The sequence below is a fragment of the Pocillopora verrucosa genome, chromosome 8 (assembly GCF_036669915.1).
Source record: "Pocillopora verrucosa isolate sample1 chromosome 8, ASM3666991v2, whole genome shotgun sequence".
NCBI lineage: Eukaryota > Metazoa > Cnidaria > Anthozoa > Scleractinia > Pocilloporidae > Pocillopora > Pocillopora verrucosa.
This window is the reverse complement of record NC_089319.1, coordinates 13,034,684-13,052,537: the sequence shown is the minus strand read 5'-3', so window position 1 is coordinate 13,052,537 and position 17,854 is coordinate 13,034,684. Positions and strand designations below refer to the sequence as shown.

Sequence of the window (17,854 nt, the reverse complement as noted above, 5' to 3'; positions counted from 1 at the left end):
AACGCCATTTCAGCTTGGGGATTGGCGTCTTCACTGTCGTCAAGATGTTGTGAAGATGCCCATCAAGTCTCCATGGCCTGTGCGGCACGTTCCACGAAATAAACCCGTCGAGTGAAAATGGAACGTTACTAGTTTTCAGTTATAAGATACACAACGCCGGATTTGAATGAACCTCATCCTATCTAAAACAAAGTTGGACTTTCTGGTTTTGTGCAAAGCCAAAAAAAAGGAGATCAGACAAAAAGACTGCTACCTCAAAGTCATTCAATATTTTGGACTGCAGCACTGCTTGTTTTGACTTGTCCGCTTATGACAAACATGGTTCGAGTTAAGAGAGTAAATTCATGCCGAAAAATGTCCTGGAGGGATATGAAACGGGTTTGAGTTAATGGGAGTTCAAGTCATTGAGGGTTCGAGTTAAAGAGGATACAGTTATGGAAATATATGAGAGAATTCCACACCAAACCGATTTTGGCTGGAGTGAGCTGAGGTTTAAATTTGCAACAGTTTGAGTGATCGAGAGTGTACTGCACTTTATAAATACATAGAGATTCTATAATTGTCTCAAGATTCAGATCGTCAGATTATCAGATTCAACCGCTACTGAACGTGCCTACTGGAATACATCTAGGAACAAACCATTTGTAAATTACCACACCAGCTTTACTTGCGATCAATGACAAAAATACAAACTCAGTTCACATTCCCTTTTGAACAATAACAGTTGTAAATGGCAAGAGTCAGAAATCATGAACACCCAATTCAAGCCAACCATCACAGAGTCCTGTCCGGCCATTCACCACTTTGCATTTTTTCATCTACAAATTTCTTGACCTCTGGATGGAGATCTAAAAACTCATCAATCTATGAGCAAAAACAAAGAAAAATAACAATAATAATAATAATAATAATAATAACTGATAGTGATAATGATAATATATTTACAATAAATATAGATATAGTTAGCATGCTTAGTATCAACAATGTTGTAAAATATGCCTCTTCCCCTCCAAAATGTGGAAATGAAATATTATTGTAAGTTTTTTTATATTAGGTGAATAGAAGATAATACATGGGTGTCCATAAATATGGAAATTTTCTTTGAGTGTTCAGCTTGATATTTCACTAGTGAGTGAAGTGAATAAGTGAGATATTGAGTGGAATTCATGAACCTAACAGAGAGGCATGAAAGGCCAGTTACATGTCAGCAGATGACTGGCAATATCAAACACACATAAACAATTATCATAATTATACACATGTGCAGTTACAGCTTTTTTCTCAAGGCTGGAGATCCTTGAAAAACACTTCAATTTACATAATATGACAAGGCGCAATATACAGGGCTATAAAATGAGCTCACTTTCTTCCCAAAATCTGGATCTGAGAAAGCTGCTGAAACAGAGCTTAACTCTATTCTACTTAGTTTATCACCCCTATCTGGAGTTCTTTCAACTGTGTACTAAAATTTAACATAACAAATTGTTTACAGCTGAGAGAAGAAAACCCTCGTGATTTACAATTACTATACTTACAGACATCTCCTCATAGGGTTTCATGCTCCTGATTTTTGCAAGCTGAAGATTAGAATAAAAAAATATGTTGAAGTCATCATGAAACCTATCTTGAAGGAGGGCCTACATTATTATGTAAAGTATACCTACTTGAATTAAATTTCCATTGTCCTTGAGACTCATATGCTTGAATTTTAGTTTGGGGGGAAATATTTGTTTGGTTTTTTACTTTAAATGTAACATGATTTCCCTCCTTTTCCACTGCAGCACTACTAAAATACCACTTTTTGGAGATTGTTAGGAAATTTATATCTTATGTTAATTGACAATTGTTCTTTCTGGTAACAGACAAAGAGTATATTAAAATACTTGCTGAGATACCTCAGCTTCACACAGAGCAATAGCTTCATTTGCTTCCTCTATAGATTCCTTAGCCAACGTTTCCTGTCAAATGAATAGTACATGAAACTGAGTAAACTATGAAACAAACTTTATAAAAATTGGTAATGATGTAAATAATGTAAATAACAAAAATAATATTAATGATGACAACTTTCTTAGCACAAACATTGTTGAGAAAGTGATGACTAAATATTCCAATTGAAGCCACTATATTCGATTTCTATGACTGAGGAAAGGCTTTCAATTCTTCCATACCCCTTTCCCTTACACTGGTTTGTTTCCTTCAGGCTCTCCTTGCTCTTGCCGATTCAATCCAGTGACTTTCATATTTCATTGCAATATTTAACACTCGCTTGCCACAAAATATCCCTGCTATTCAAATTATATGAAAGATAACAGCCTTTAAACATACAGTTACTGTAATAATACCGGACTTTTATTTTAATCATAAGAGCAGACAATGGGAAAACAGTTAGATGACATCAACAACAACAACAACAACAAAAATAAAACAAAAACAGTACAAAACAAAATAAGGCAAGACTAAACAACAGGATTATGTCCTTAGCAATTTCTCCTTCCCTGATAACCTTGAAAACACCTTGCATTGAGTACAAAATCATTATGCCCAAAGATTGATTCCCCTCCCCCCCACAAGCCCACAAATATGATTTTGAACAAAGAGAAGTCCCATCCAATTAAAACTTAATTTTTTTCATATTCATGCAAACTGTCATCATGGCTTCAATCTGTATCATTTGGTAATTCCCATAAAACTAGAAGTGGCAAGAATTCACAGAACCAAAAAAACAAAAAAACAAAACATTAGAATTTGCCTTCCCTAAGTATCCAGATTTGTTTATATATTCACTACTTACCATCTCTTTCTCTGCCTCATTTATTTTTGATGTGAGTGTATCAATTGGGTAGGGTACAGTAACTGCACCATACTGCAAAACAAACAGTTAATTAACCACCTAGTAAGTCAGTCAATCAAGCAAGAGATGAAGAAAAGTATTCCTGGGGATGGCTAATATCCAGGGCTTGGAAATTTGGATGAGTTATACCAGATTATATCCTTAGCAGAATCTCAAACTCTGCACACTGATTTACATGTAACTTACAGCCTTCTTGAAAGCTTCAACCATTCCTGGTTTAGATATGTTCTTGGCATACAGGTCCCAGTTAATTGGCTCTGGTTTGGGCGCAACTCCATCCAGTCTGTGGGGTCAAAAGAGAGAACATTTAATCAGCAACAACCAAAATCAAAACTCCATTCTATAACAGTAACATCATTCTGAACTTTGTATTCTTTGTTTGAAGTCAGTGATAAAGGGCATTTTGTGTTCAGGGAATTGACATGTGATGGAATAAAGACCATGGCAGATAAAAACAGCTATAGTCAATGTCTTGCACCTATTTTGGTACCCTGTGGTCCTACCTTTGAATTCAGGTCTCAGTTTTACACTGATCATGAGGGAACATCAAGCAACCAAAACAGATCTCTCAATTCAACAAATGTTTCTCTGGATTTTACTTTTTTTTTTGTGTGCAATTTTGCAAAAATTCCTCTCGAAATGGTTTGTGACAAACTCTAACAATCTTTCATATATAACATCTGATACATTTTTTGGATTTTAACAACATTTAAGCACTGTCCTCCCTCCACTTCAATAATATTAGCTTACAAAAATTAAAAAACTAGCATGAAATTCATCTGTTTTGGTTGCTAACTTTCAGTAATAATGTCTATTGCTGTCTGCCTTGGAATTCTACCACTGTAAGCTAACAACCACCCCCCTCCCCAGATTTCTATGATGATGCATAGGAAATAGGAAAGAGGAAACTATATAATTATGTTTTTCCATCAAGAGGAACGCACCACATAAAAATTGGGTAACTAAGATCCAAACAAAAAAATGAAAGAAAGTCACTGTGATCTCAAGGGAATATCATATATGCCAAGGCTCAGTCAATCTACCAATATTGTAAATTGTACATGAACATGGTAATGTCATAATGGCCTGTTTGCAACGGTATGTAGTGTTACAGAATAAAAATTAACACAACGATCAAAAGTTGTAGGTCTTCCTGCTTCTTCTAAAAATAACTACCGCCGATGTCAACTTAATTCTTTAAAGCTTGTTCAATGCGCCTCATGCTACTAAAGTTACAGGAGATATATTGCATTTGTTATAACAACTTACTGCGTTTTTATATTCTCAAAATTGGTCCTCAATCTATTGTAATGTGGTCTTTCTGCCTCGGGGCATTTTGTTGCCAGCTTAACCCAATCTGGTACATACTTCCCAATCCTTCTAGCTGCCATTTTGCAATAATACCTCCGACGAGACGGGTAAACGATGTTCCAAGATGGCCGCTGTGCTGTATGTGCTCGAAATGATCCCTGGGATAGAAGTCGAGGTCCCAATCCCGGACGGGTAGTACTACTCGTAGGCAGTAGGTAGCAGTAGATATCCTTTTCAATCGTTCCGTTGCATGTTAGGGAGATCTTTAATAAAAATCTTCAATAAGTAAGGATGAGTGCCAAAAAGAAATATCCCAAAGACGCTACAACACCAATCACTGAACTCCGAAATGAGCTTACAATTGACATCGATGTTGGCACTGCAACTGACATTGCAAGAACTCTTCGCCAATGCGACGCACAGATATTCTCAGGCTGGAAAGACTTTCCAAGTGTCCTTGACGAGAACACCATCGAAGCGATGGATAAAGTAGCAGAGAAAGCAAAGGAGATTTTACGAGACAGCAGTGGAAACAAAGCCATAGTTATCAGCGGTTGTGGTACATCTGGAAGGCTTGCCTATTTTCTGGCTCATAAATTTTCCCAGCTCGCCGAAGCTCAGCAGATCTCAGCGTGTTACGATTATCTTATCGCAGGGGGAGACATTGCTCTGTTTACATCACAAGAAGCGCCAGAAGATGACTGGAAAAGAGGCGAAGAAGATTTAATACACTTGTCTCGCAGTAAAAAACAAGTACTGTTTATCGGTATAACATGTGGTCTTTCTGCGCCTTATGTTGCTGGACAGTTAGACCACTGCATGAGACACCGTGATACCTTCATTCCTGTTCTTTTGGGATTCAATCCTGTACATCAGGCAAGGAAAAACCCAATAGAACAATGGGATAAGTCATTTTTTGATGTTGCTAATGCGTTAGAAGGTGAGGAGATTTCCGCCATGGTTTTAAATGGTACTGCCTAAAAAATCTTATCCTCCAGCTCTCCTTCTGAACGCCTTAAAACAGTTGAAGAAACTACATTTACCTTGTAAACTGAAGCAATGCAATCACCTTGTCAATTTTTAGCTCACACAATGTAGTATTGCACTGCCAAGGCATTGTACTAGTGTTGTGGAGTTTATAGGCTTCACCCTCTACACCCTAACATCAATATGCATATTCTCCATACTGTTCTCTCTACATTTTCTAAGACACTGATGTGGAGAATTTGTTTAAAAATTAATAGCTGCTTTAGTTGGTGATCCTTTCCTTTATTTTTGTGACCTTCATGTTTGATTCAGGGATGATATTGTAGGGATAAGTTAGATGCCAGTCACTCTTAGTTTCAAAGAGTTAAACTGAAATGTAATAATCATGTGGAGGATTGTATACTTCTCCCAAACTGAACATTATTTACTAAAACATCTCGAGACAAAAATTTCTACAGCTCTTTTGGACAACCAGTTAGTCCTTTTGTGTTATAGTATTGATCAAATTTGCTTATTGTGTTCACAGACTATGACAAAGGAATCATTCTTAATCCAGTTGTTGGCCCAGAGGCTATTACAGGGTCCTCACGCATGAAGGGAGGAAGTGCCACCAAGATACTTTTGGAGTCTATTTTACTTAAAGCACATGCCTCTATATCCCAGCCAAGATCAGTGCTTAACAGACTGACTGAAATTCTCCTGATGTATGAGAACATGTACAGAAGAACTTACTTGAGTTGTTCCAGCATTGCTTGTGCCATTGAGCTGGCTGCTGAGAGCCTCAAGTCTAATGGCCATGTATTCTATATTGGATGGGGATTAAAAGGATTTATGAGTCTTTTGGATGCCTCTGAGTGTGTCCCTACATTTAGTGCTAACTTTGATGATGTGAGAGGCTTCATAGAGGAAGGGTACAGTACTCTTAACAACAGGGAAGGAGAGCTAATGCTTACTGAATCCAAAAAGCTTTGTATTTCATTGGAGGATTTTCAAAGCAATTTTTTGCCTGAACTAACCTTACACGACACAGTAGTATTTATTTTGCCTGACAACAAGGTCTTTCAGGAAGTTACCCAATTGATCCATCTGATTAAAGAGAAAGGCACACAGTTAATTGGCATTATTTTTCAGAAAGAAAGTGAATTAAGTAACCTTTTCAAGAGTTGCATTCATGTGGAGGGAAATCATTCATCAGGATGCCTCAATGAAGAGGGTTCATCAACTCCAATATTACTCACTGATTTTTTAAACCAGTGTCTGCAGGAGATTTCTATCAAGTGGATTCTTAATGCAATTTCAACAGGAGCCCATGTGTTGAAAGGCAAGGTCCTAAGAGGTCTCATGATTGATGTAAAAGTTAGTAACAACAAGTTGTTCCATCGAGCCATATCTATAGTTTCTACTTTTGCCAGAGTCGATCAGAAATGTGCTTTGCATGCTGTTCTCAAGGCAATATACAGAAGAGATTCCATTGATGATGTTCTCAATCTACAGATTTCTGAGCATGTAGCCAGAGGAACTGTAATGGATCAAGTGGTACCAGTGGCAGTGCTAATAGCTACAGACAAGTTCAGTATTGCATCTGCCGTGGAGGCCCTGAGGACAAGTACTGTTTCCCATATTCTTAAAAGTCTTGGACTTGTAGAGTAATCTGATGTAATGAAAGGATGGAAGATGATCATTTTAAAAATTACCGCACAAATTTGAAGAATGATTAAACAAACTCTTATTAATTAAACCCATTAAGGAGCTCATGTTGGCTTCATGGCTCATAGAGAACTTATCATCACTGACAGTCAATTTTTCACTATTATTAATTTTAGAGAAAATTATACTGAAAAAGCAAGGTGAAGTGTGATCATGTACTTTGTAAAAAATAAATACAGATTATGAAATGAGTAAAATATTATTCAAATAAAAATTATCAACAAGTCAAAAATTAACTTCCAAATAAGACTGTCATATGAAATGCAAAATAATCTTTATTGTACACATAAATTTAATTTAATGTTGCAAATTTACAGGAATAATTTCTGGATACATTAGCTTGTTCATACATGTAGTTTTACAATACAAACATCTCTTTAAAAATCTCTTAATTTGAAAACAGTTTTTGAAATTTTGGCTGGACATATTTACTAATTTCTATCTAATATGGACTTAATGTAATTTATTTCAATTCAATTCATAATTTTATAGTCAAGCCATAAATTAGTCTTGTGTACTAACAAATTGAAAATAGTTTCCCTTAATATTTTTTGGTTACTTTCCTTGTGGCTCACTAGTAAGGGAACATGACACAAGATTACCTTTGTATGTGAATTGAGATACAATAAAAATAATTTTTTGAAATGTTTGTTTTACAATAAATATCAATATCACAGATGGCTCAAAGGCACTTTTCAGTGTAAACTTTAACCTCTTCTTTGATATTGTCTTGACATGGGCTCATTTAGCTTCTATATAACCCTAGACTACACAATATATATAATTATAGCCTCTTCCTCAAATGAGGTTTCTCATAAGAAATAAAGAGCGAGAGGCATCTAAGAAGAAAGACTGGAAGACTTTAATAGTAGCTGTTGATCAACAAAAACAAGAAGGATATTTATTTCCTATCATTGTTTCCCCTGAAGGCCAGTGTTTGCAATTGCTTTCAAATTCCCTTTGACAGATTATTCTCAAACCAACAAATGGCCAGAAATGTGCCTTTGTGGTTGACGAGATTATGCATACCCAGCCATAGGAAGGTTAAAAAAAATTTCACATAATACAGATTTCAAGAGGGAAATGACTATAAATACTAGAAATGTTAGCCTCATGTCTCCCCTTTGCTACTTGCTCAACTAAGAGTCTAAATTATTGTTGAACTTTCATTTGTTACAATTAAGTACCTGTTCATTTCCAGCTACTATAGTATTGGAGGGGGGGGGGGGGTTTGTGTAGTTCAAACCAGGCAAATTCTCCCAGAAATGGATATGGAGCAAGAGATATCTCTTGGTATGGATATTTTCAAACAAGACAAATTTCCTCTGAATATGTTTGAAAGCCAAGTGTTATACACTTGGCAAATGCACTCTAAGGTTGATAATTTTCAGTGCATCTGCCGACGTTAATCTATACACCCCAATGTCTTGTAATGCAGCACTTGCTGGACAAATGCCTTCTTCACTGCTGTCACTCCCTGAAGACTTGAGCAAATCCCTCAGCAATACTGCAGATCCAGGCAAGAGATTTAACAAGATACAGGCTTCCTTGACCCTGGATAAGTAAAGTAGTCAACCATTTCAAAAGTGTCCACTAAAAAAAATTGCCAAAAGTGACTGATGAAGTAACTCTTAAAGTTTATTCTCAAACCACGAGGCCTGATGCTTCTATTTCCCAGGGCTGAGTCAAATAAAACCAAGCTGACAAATGCTAAAATCCAATAATTATTACTCAAGAAGTAGAAAGTTTGTTCTAAAGCAAAGCAAAGAGTTTGAAATCCCAACATGAATATGGTATCTTGTGATTACAAGTTACCCTTAAGTAGACTGGCTCCTGGGTATCATGAGCCACCTTTTGAAATCCCCTGTCCACACTGTAATCAGCTCTAGTATTTAATCAATGCTGAATTACTTTGCTTTAACTGCAAGCAGTTGCTTAATGTCAGTAATTCAATTAAGAGGGCCATGCTTTTAGTAACTTACTCTTTAAAGAAATTCTCTGGTTTCTGTGTGTATTCCAAAAATAATGTGAAAAGATTCTTTGTGAGGTCAAACTGTAACTGTGCTGCACCTCCTTCATTGAAATGACACTCCAGGATAATCTGTGGAAATATAATCCTTGTAAAACGCCACTGATAGTTCTTAGAAGGAAAAATACTTTATCTTAAGCTTGTCTAGACACCATAAAATTCACTGGCACAAACCATAACTTGCTCTAGAAGATTAACTTCAAAAGTGCTTTTGGGAAAAGTTTTAGAACAAAAAAACCCTATAAGGTTCAATGATTGATATATGGTTTGCCTATGATTCTGCCAAAATCTATTGTACAAAAAATTCCCTACCTCATTGTATATAAACTTGTTTAGAGCCTTTGCAAGATCTTTCCATATTGCACTGAAAATAGTGCTTGCCAGCTGTTCCTGCAGAATTTGAAACCTTCCCTTTAAGAACAATAACATCTCACATGCTGATGATGACAGGGTCATGAGAATAACATCCTTTGGAGAGGGAAATGCATGCCACCTGTAAAGTAAATCACAGTGAAAAAGTTTAGATGCATCCTCTGTGAATTAACATACTCCTCACACTGAGATTGCACAAAAAGGTAAAAGGTTATTGAAGAGATTCTCTAACATTCACTTATTTTGACAAATCTGAGAATTGTTCAGCCAGGAAGACAGTGGCAATAAACTAAAATGCACCCTGTAATATCTAAAGCTGAGAGTATACTGAAACATCTCTATCAAAAGAACTGACTAAGTTTCAGTGAAACCTTCAAAGATTCACATCTTCAGATATTATTACATAATTAATCATTTTACTTGCAACATTCTTAAAATTATTTACACAGGTGCTCGTGCAAGGAAATTTCATGTACTGAAACATGTTAATTAGTTAATATTAATTAATCATTTTACTCGCAACATTCTTAAAAGTATTTACACAGGTGCTTGTGCAAGGAAATTTCATGTACTGAAACATGTTGTTAATTCAATAGTTAGTACATTAAGTCCACACTATAAGGGGTGTGGGTTTGATATCTGTCTAAGGTTATTGTTCCAATAACTTCCCAGAGATGTGTACTTCATGCAGTTTAGCTGTAGCAATCAAGCTGTGTGTATGCTTACAGTCGATTGCAATGGCAACAGGCACAACCAAACACTACATGCATACAACAACTACAATGTAAGTAAACAAAAAACAACACACACATGCAATGTTATGGTCTGCATGCTGCCTCTGCAATGGAATTTGGGCATGCACAGAGTCTAATGCAAAGGCAGCAAGCTACCACAACATTGCTGCTGTGATAGTGACACTAAGTTGTACACCTCTTCTTCAAACATTTGTTTAAATAGAGCTTATGGTTTATACAACATTCAATCAACGTGTCAGACTTACTTCTCTTTTTTGTAGGGTTTGCTCAGTGTCCTAAATCCTTTTACAACATGCTCTACAAGATCACTGATCATATGTTCCTTTAAATCTTGTAAAGATTGTGTTACTTCTTCAAATACACTTTTCATATAAGGAACCCCCTGTTCTTCATCATCTCCCACATGGTTTTCCGAGCCAAACATATCTTCAGACTTTACATAGCCAATAGATGGATTGCGATGTTCACAGAGTTTAAGGAAAAGCTGGAAACAAAAACAATTAAAAGGTTCCCCATGAATGACAGCTGTTTAAGAGAATTTGTATTTACAGTAGAAAAGCTGCTATGAAATTCACCCTGCACATACATTGATAAGAGTAAATCTAAAACACCATTTGCCCACTTCACTCTTGAAATACACTATGCACATACAATGATAAAAGAAAATTAAAATACCATTTGCTCACTCCACTCTTGAAGTATTAGGTTAACATAATTAGCAGCATTGAGAACTGAACAGTAATGAGGTCCAGCAGGGGAAAATTTTGTTTCTTCTGCCTCATGCATCAACCTGGAGATAAATCTCTTAAGAAGAAATAACTGCACTTCTAGAAACTGCTCCTGATGTTCCACATTTGGTAATTTTCTATATCGATCTGTTGACAAGATAAATGAGAGTGAACTCAATTTGGTATTATTTATTTAAGAAATGCATATATTTAATAGCGGAGCTTGCAGAGTGTAGCCCCATAATTATACAAAATAGTAGTAACCCATCAAGCTGAAAAAATTTGGATGTACAACCATACAACTGTACGACTGTACAAGGTGCTACTTTTAACATGCATGGTCAATTGTACCACGGGCACGCCAACGCCATGGTTTTGTCCAGTAGTCCAGTGGTCAGTGCACCAGGCTCCGAGTCGGACAACCCAGGTTCTAGTCCTGGCTGGGGCAAGGCATTGTGCCCTTGAGACGTGTGGGGAAAAAAAATGCGAGCTCCGCTTTTAGGCTAAATCTATATATTAGTCTTAATGTCAGTAGGTACATCTCAACCACAGTCTCAGTAACAAAAACTAAATTCAGAGATACTTATGGATGATTAACCCTTTAACTCCCACGAGTGACCAAAGTCAAAATTCTTTCTTATAATATCAATACAATACCAAGGGGACAAGTGATGAGAAAAAAAGAAAATTATCAATTAGAGGATAATAAGTTGATTCAATACAAATCCTCTGAAATAACATCATAAGAAATGTCAGATGGTAAGGAGAATTATTTTCATGATTTTATAATCTTTTCTTTGTGCATGGAAAAAAAACAAGCCAACACTTTAGTTATGCCAACTATGCTTCACTCGCTTTGTAACAGGAATGTGACAGTCAAAGGTCAAGATTACATCATTATTATTATACTTTCATTATTATTTAATCACAGGCAATTCATCAGCTATGTACAAAAGGATTAAAAACTATTAATTATTTTTTTAACAATTTATTGCTGCTTTCCATGAATGTTATGCCTTTGAGAACTTTGCTGATTTCTTGTTTGAATGACCCAGAGGATTCCACCTGCTAAGCCTCCCAAGGAAGGCTACTCTACAATGTGGTGCCACTATAAGTTAACCTATTTTTGAAATAATTCGCATCTAGTAATGAGTATTAAGTTTGTTCTGGGACTTATTGAGCATTGTTGTGTACCATTCTCCAAATACAACTGAACCATTTTAATGAATTCCCAGATATACCATAAAGGTCAAGCTTAGATAGAAAAATTTCGTGGTTCTTTCTTATGCCAGTCTTTTGATTCGATCCAAATCATTTGCATTTACAAATTTATGGCTGATTTTTTAACAGCTTCAGCTTACACCACCAAATATGTCCACCGATCCAACCATACATATAAGCTCTGAACAGCACAATGATACAATTATTATTCAGAAGATGACTGGGATTATATTTAGCTTGGCCATGTACCTGTTATAACAGAGAGAAGGGTCATAAATCCTTCTGCACACTCAGGAATTCGTGTGTCATCTACATCACTAACATCTTTGTATTTTGGTGTCCATGCTGATGAGGAGGACAAAACTGAATTCATGTTTGACTCAGCATCTGTGGAATACATCAAGAAAGAAACTGTGATACCTCAGCATTCATTGGGTAAGCACCAGCCAAGTTTTTTAGAGAAAATTCAAAGTTGAAGCTTAGCTCAATACTAACATTTTCTTTCTAACTCTACCCATCTTTGCAAGCAAGCTTCAGTGGTTAGGATGTGCAAACAGCTGTGTTCAGTAGAGCTGTAATTGTGAGCCATGTGAAGTTCTTTGTTGAATAATAACAATTCGTCGACAAAGTGAGAAAAAGAATCATCATCATCAATTATACTTTGGATGCTGTGCTCCAACTTCTCCACCACAACGTTTAATAGCCCAGATATAAACTCAGTCTGAAAATAATTTAAAGAAAATCATAGAGGATCAGTAGAGACTTGTCTGTTTTTCAAGACTACCCAGTTACATTGGGTATTTTTATACAAAATCACACATCTTAATTTTAACTGATCAAGTAAAACTAAAAACTAACAACAATTTTAAATTTAGTGTCCTGAGTATTCTGAGATTACTTACAATGCTTTTTCTCCAATTTTCTCTCTAACTGGTTCAAAAAATCTACCCGATCTGCTTGATTTTTTTTTAGTCATTGGTTTTTGTTATTACACAGGTTTTTGTGAAATAACACCCAGATATGATTTGTGTTCTATATAGACACTTTTGAATAATTTGCTAACATGCATGGTTCTTGTGCACATTACCTTGGCATGAACAAAATCATATTCTGTCCTTTGAAGAATGGGTTGAATTGTGTGCTCTAGAAAGTCACTATGATTCTTTATCCAATTTAAAACTTGTGTAAAATACCACTCAGGCTAAAAGAACAAAAAAATGCACATAATGGGTCATCCTTTCCTGTTTAAAAAGTTATAGGACTGTAATAATTACATGAATTATATGGAATAACATTTAATTAGCTTAATGAACAGATAATAGTCTTGTTTGAAAGCTTTGATATTCCCCCTTCCTAGTAAGTGGAAGATACTGGATTGTTCTTTTAAAATCCCAAGTCTGTTATTAATAATGGTAATAGGACTGAGTGGAGACTAATTCGGTCTGTAATCATACAAGTGATTAACAAAATCAGACGACCATGAAGCAGGAGTCCAATTTGTCAATCACAGTATGATTGCAGACAGAATTGGGTGATACAAAGTCCTGATACCAACTAATCATAACCATTACAATTTCCAAATTAAAATAGAAAAAAAAAACATTTAGGACAAATATCACCCGTGGGGACAATGTCTAAAGCAAAAAATTTGGAGATTTCCCATTTTTTTTTAAGGGTAAGGGGTTGTTGCTATGGTTATTGTGATCAATTCTGTGATTGGTGGATTTAGCTGAGTGGACTTAGTGCGCTTGGCTGCTTCAACTGTCCAATTACTAGTGCCTGATTACAGCCAACTCTCCAATTACACTGTCCGATTACAGCTGTACAGAGTGACTAGTGAAATATAAAGCAGGTGATGCACCAATCACATTTGAGGAAATTGTAATGGTAATGATTACAGCTGCAGTAAACCAATAAAAAGAAAAGCCTTGTAACTACATGTAATAAGTAAATGGCTATGGCTTTAACAGTATGTACCACAATTAACAGTTAGGTTTTTGACCATTTTGTCTCTAAGTCATTTTATCATGATAGATTTCTTAATTAATTTTTTTGATACACTACCTTCTGAGGGTTGTTTGTTTGTTTATTCCCATAAAAGTGAAAGCGAAATCTCTTTCTAAAAGGCTTCAAAAGCCAGTCAAGTGGCAGAAGGATGTCACTTTTGTTTCTACTGAGAGAAATATTTCCTGCAGATATTTCTTTGCTGAAAAATAGGGTAAAATGTTCAAGTCAAGTATAATAACCATGTTTAATTTTTATCCAATATCTAATTGTTAATAACAGACGATCACATCAGTTCTATTTAGGAGTGAGCAGAACACATGTCTAATATCAATATCTCAAATAAATATAATATAGTCAAATAGTATCACTGCTTTTGATCAAAACCTAACTTGTGGTAATACTGAAAAATTTGGACCCCTTCTTGTTCAAGTCACTTGAGGTCTGCATCCATCTGCAGGGAATTAATGTACATGTATCATTTCCTTGTCCATTATCAGTGTTTATAAAATTGTGCAGCTGTATGCTACATTAATGCTACCACCCTCTAACTAAGAAAAACTTGAATTTGCATGGACTTCTTAAAATAATGCTTTAAAAGGATACAACTGTTGTAATTTGAGCAAAAGTATAAACACAGTTTCTAGTCTGCTGTAATCATCTGATGTTGTGGATAGTGGAGGTGCAGTGGAGAGAGAAGTGAAAGGCCATTTTAGAGCTTTCATGATTTCATCAAATTCACTGTGACAGAAAAGTAATAATCACTTTTAATTATATTATGAACATTTGTTCTGCAGGCAACAGGATCCCAGTTTAACTCTAATTGTGTTTATAGGGAACAAGGTTGGATTTCCCCTGGGTTTGACCCTATTTTTTCAGTCATTTACTATTGGCTAACCTAGACTTGGTTAACTCAACTTCCCTGCTAACTTGAACTAGTTTTACTTCACTTGGCACAAATTTACTCAACAACTCAAACTTTAAGTATTTAAATATCAGCGAACATCAAAGTGTCAGAACACAGCTGATTGACAGGTTCCAATTTTTCAATGCGATTAGTACAAATTTGGACCAACTTGTTCTTTTTGTTTAACTCACCTTGCTAGCTTATTGAGAAGAATGTTTTGCCAATGTAACTGCATTTCCTTCACAAACTTGGTCAAATTACAGCACGCTGATTCACTAAGTAACCGTGCAAGCTCAGACAGCACTGACAACTGTTCTACCGCCCAGTTCAACTGCCCAGCTTCAACAAACTGGTGAATCTGACAACTTTATGAAAGGCAAAAACACCAATTACTTAAATCATGAAATAAATTTGAACTGTTAATCTTTACAACTAGAAGCAATCTATCTTATACAAAAGATATTGTGCTCAATTGATAAGAAGCTTTCTCATTTCAGTTCAAAAAGTAATAAAGAAGATCTTGTTATGAAGAGTACTATACTTGTTATTCACTTGTACATTAAAAATTAATTAAAGCTTGAAAGTTACCTGACAGACTCAATCTTCTGTATCCAACTCACGTATGCTCGGAATCTCTCAACCTCTGCAATTTGACTTACTAAACTGGACAAACGCTCTGCTAGGGGGTGAAGTTTCTTGAGATGGTTGTCAACTCTAGATGTAAGCTGCTCATGTTGTTGCTGAAGATTTTTTACCTCATTCACTGCTGAGCAACCTTTGTCAAGCACATCCTGGATCTTATCTGGTGTTCTACACTGGGCCTCTTGTAACTATTCAGAAAAACAATACAATGTCATTGTTTGGAAATACATGCAATTCCTTGTAATCCAAGGACACACATAAGGTTATTGAAGTCTCTCACTGACTGGTAATTCTCAAGACAATATTGTATACTTCTGAAATCTACTTATAATCAATAAAAGATGTTAAGGATGAGGAAACAAATAACACCTTTCTTTACTACATGGCCAGGCTAGAATCCTTTCATATTCTTATTTACATGTACTATGGTTTCAATACTGCTGATCCTTGCAATATGCAGAATGTCTAACATATATACTAGTACTCTGAAACTCAATTATGGGGAAATGGAAAATTAGACACCAAGGTCTGCAATTTAACCCCTTACACCCTAATATTAGCATATATTATATATATAAATATATACATATTTTCCATACTGTTTTCTATACATTTCCCAAGATACTGACAAGGGGAATTTGTTTAGTAATCAACAGCTTCTTTATCCTTAGTTGGTGATCATTTCCTTCATTCTCAAGACCTTAAGATGTGATTCTGGGGTGCTATTGGAAAGAGAAATTTGATGCAAGTCAGTCTGGGTAAAAGGGTTCAGATTATACTTTGTTCACCCTTGTAACAATATAAATAGAATGACATTTTCAATCACTGATACAGGTATACTTGGAAAGTAACTTCTTTTCCAACCAACAGGAGTTGGGCCCATGACCATGTAATTGCTAGTCTGAATGGTCAATCTATAAGCTGTACAGAAAACCCATGGTAGCTAAATATAGACCATTAACTTAGGTTCATGTTTTGAACCTGATTGTGAAAGCAGATGATCAATTTTTCAGCAAGAGACAGGCATTATTGGGAAAAAGAAATTCTGAACATTCCTAAAAAACATGTATGGCCAAAATATGTAGTAAATTAATGGAATGTTCCCCTTAAATGTTAAAAAATTTTCAATTATCACATAAGACACATAACAAGCTTAGTCAGAGAGCTTAAAATAAGATCTCCATTGTTATGGATAATTAACACATACTGTCATTTCCATAAAGCTTTGATAAATATTAATTACTATAAATTTATAACCTGGAGGTCTACTTCCTATGAAAACAAAGACTAACATGCATATGTCTAAACTGGAAGTGCTTAACATGTTCTGTTTGAAGAATAAAATAGATCTCGTTAAAAGCAAAATAATATTGTTGATGACAGCTGTTGTAAGTTAAGAATGCCATTATGAATAATTGACATACTTTCTCTCAAATTGTTAATTGATTTAGGTTAAGCGGTCAGCTTCGGCTTGAAAAGACACAAACGGAAATATCAACAAATATCCTTTAATTGGCCTTACCCAATTATTCTTTGACAAATGTAAGAATAAGGCAGCCTTCACACGGAAAAGGCTACATCGAAACCACAACTGACCTTTCATTATCCATTCATCATGGAAATATGATTATTTTATAACAAGATTTTAAAATATAAGACGGCAATCAATTTTCCTTCAATAACTAATTTCTAATTTCCGCAGAAATAGAATTCCCTTGGTGAAGACGACATCCTTTCACACATATTACTTTTAGTGCTAAATTGAATTCCTTCCTTAGTCATATCAAGCTTACATTAGCTCTAAGTTTTAAACTCTTTACACGTGAAGTATTGAAAAGGTGGATCGGAAGGACAAACCAAAAATGTTGTTTTAACCAAGGTCGCTTACCTCCGTTTCCAAACATTTCTTCTTCTTCAAAACATCTTTTAGAAGACAGTTAATGGAAGCTGCCGATGATTTCTCTGTTCCAACATTTTTGTCCAGAAAACGAGTTAGTTCTAGGCTCAAACTTTCGCCTTCGAAAATCTCGTTCGCCATTTTAGACCCCTTACCTCTTTGATAATTATGGAGAGGGACTGGTAATGATAAGATACCGCACGGTTTTTTTTTCATTCAACTTCCGGAGAGGAGCCACAACTTCCGGTTAAATGAACAGTCTCGTCGCCATTTATTTCGTTGCGTGACTTAAAAAGGTTACCTCTCACATAAAAGGATATGGTTATTCATCGTAGTCAATACACTCATAGTTAAGTTTTATCGTTTGCTTTAAGATGTACCCTCTAGTGGATCTCCACGGAATAAGGTTGACTAGTACTTGAAGCCTGGGAGTCAGTCTC

At 35.6% G+C, this 17,854-nt stretch overlaps 3 protein-coding genes across 3 annotated transcripts; 1 reads left to right on the top strand and 2 right to left on the bottom strand.

Moving 5' to 3' along the window:
* Positions 1–641: 641 nt before the first annotated feature.
* On the bottom strand, positions 642–4,302 carry LOC131779955 (ATP synthase subunit d, mitochondrial). The gene is made up of 6 exons (XM_059096573.2): positions 4,124–4,302; positions 3,041–3,137; positions 2,795–2,866; positions 1,896–1,958; positions 1,536–1,577; positions 642–864 (listed from the first exon to the last, which is right to left on the bottom strand). The coding sequence occupies exons 1-6, from the start codon at positions 4,243–4,245 to the stop codon at positions 775–777; spliced, it is 486 nt and encodes a 161-aa protein (XP_058952556.1). The 5' UTR covers positions 4,246–4,302; the 3' UTR covers positions 642–774.
* A 66-nt stretch (positions 4,303–4,368) lies between these two features.
* LOC131779953 (glucokinase regulatory protein) lies at positions 4,369–7,129 on the top strand. The gene is made up of 2 exons (XM_059096571.2): positions 4,369–5,105; positions 5,679–7,129. Exons 1-2 carry the CDS (start codon positions 4,457–4,459, stop codon positions 6,800–6,802), a joined length of 1,773 nt encoding a protein of 590 aa, XP_058952554.2. The 5' UTR covers positions 4,369–4,456; the 3' UTR covers positions 6,803–7,129.
* Positions 7,130–7,172: 43 nt separating this feature from the next.
* LOC131779952 (RAD50-interacting protein 1) lies at positions 7,173–17,565 on the bottom strand. Its single transcript, XM_059096570.2, has 13 exons — positions 17,406–17,565; positions 15,464–15,705; positions 15,067–15,240; positions 14,575–14,709; positions 14,029–14,170; positions 13,052–13,165; positions 12,460–12,685; positions 12,214–12,351; positions 10,691–10,890; positions 10,261–10,499; positions 9,201–9,381; positions 8,842–8,960; positions 7,173–8,413 (listed from the first exon to the last, which is right to left on the bottom strand). Exons 1-13 carry the CDS (start codon positions 17,553–17,555, stop codon positions 8,209–8,211), a joined length of 2,265 nt encoding a protein of 754 aa, XP_058952553.2. The 5' UTR covers positions 17,556–17,565; the 3' UTR covers positions 7,173–8,208.
* Positions 17,566–17,854: the final 289 nt, after the last annotated feature.

Coding starts and splice junctions, on each gene's coding strand:
- LOC131779952 (XM_059096570.2), bottom strand. CDS start 17,555: ATGGCGAACGAGATTTTCGAAGGCGAAAGTTTGAGCCTAGAACTAACT. Junction 15,241..15,463: donor CAGAAGATTGAGTCTGTCAG/GTAACTTTCAAG, acceptor CCTTTCATAAAG/TTGTCAGATTCACCAGTTTG. Junction 13,166..14,028: donor AAACAAACAACCCTCAGAAG/GTAGTGTATCAA, acceptor TTGTTCTTTTAG/CCTGAGTGGTATTTTACACA.
- LOC131779953 (XM_059096571.2), top strand. CDS start 4,457: ATGAGTGCCAAAAAGAAATATCCCAAAGACGCTACAACACCAATCACT. Junction 5,106..5,678: donor TGTTGCTAATGCGTTAGAAG/GTGAGGAGATTT, acceptor TTGTGTTCACAG/ACTATGACAAAGGAATCATT.
- LOC131779955 (XM_059096573.2), bottom strand. CDS start 4,245: ATGGCAGCTAGAAGGATTGGGAAGTATGTACCAGATTGGGTTAAGCTG. Junction 1,959..2,794: donor ATGAGGCAGAGAAAGAGATG/GTAAGTAGTGAA, acceptor TTCATTTGACAG/GAAACGTTGGCTAAGGAATC. Junction 865..1,535: donor AACCCTATGAGGAGATGTCT/GTAAGTATAGTA, acceptor TTTTGCTCATAG/ATTGATGAGTTTTTAGATCT.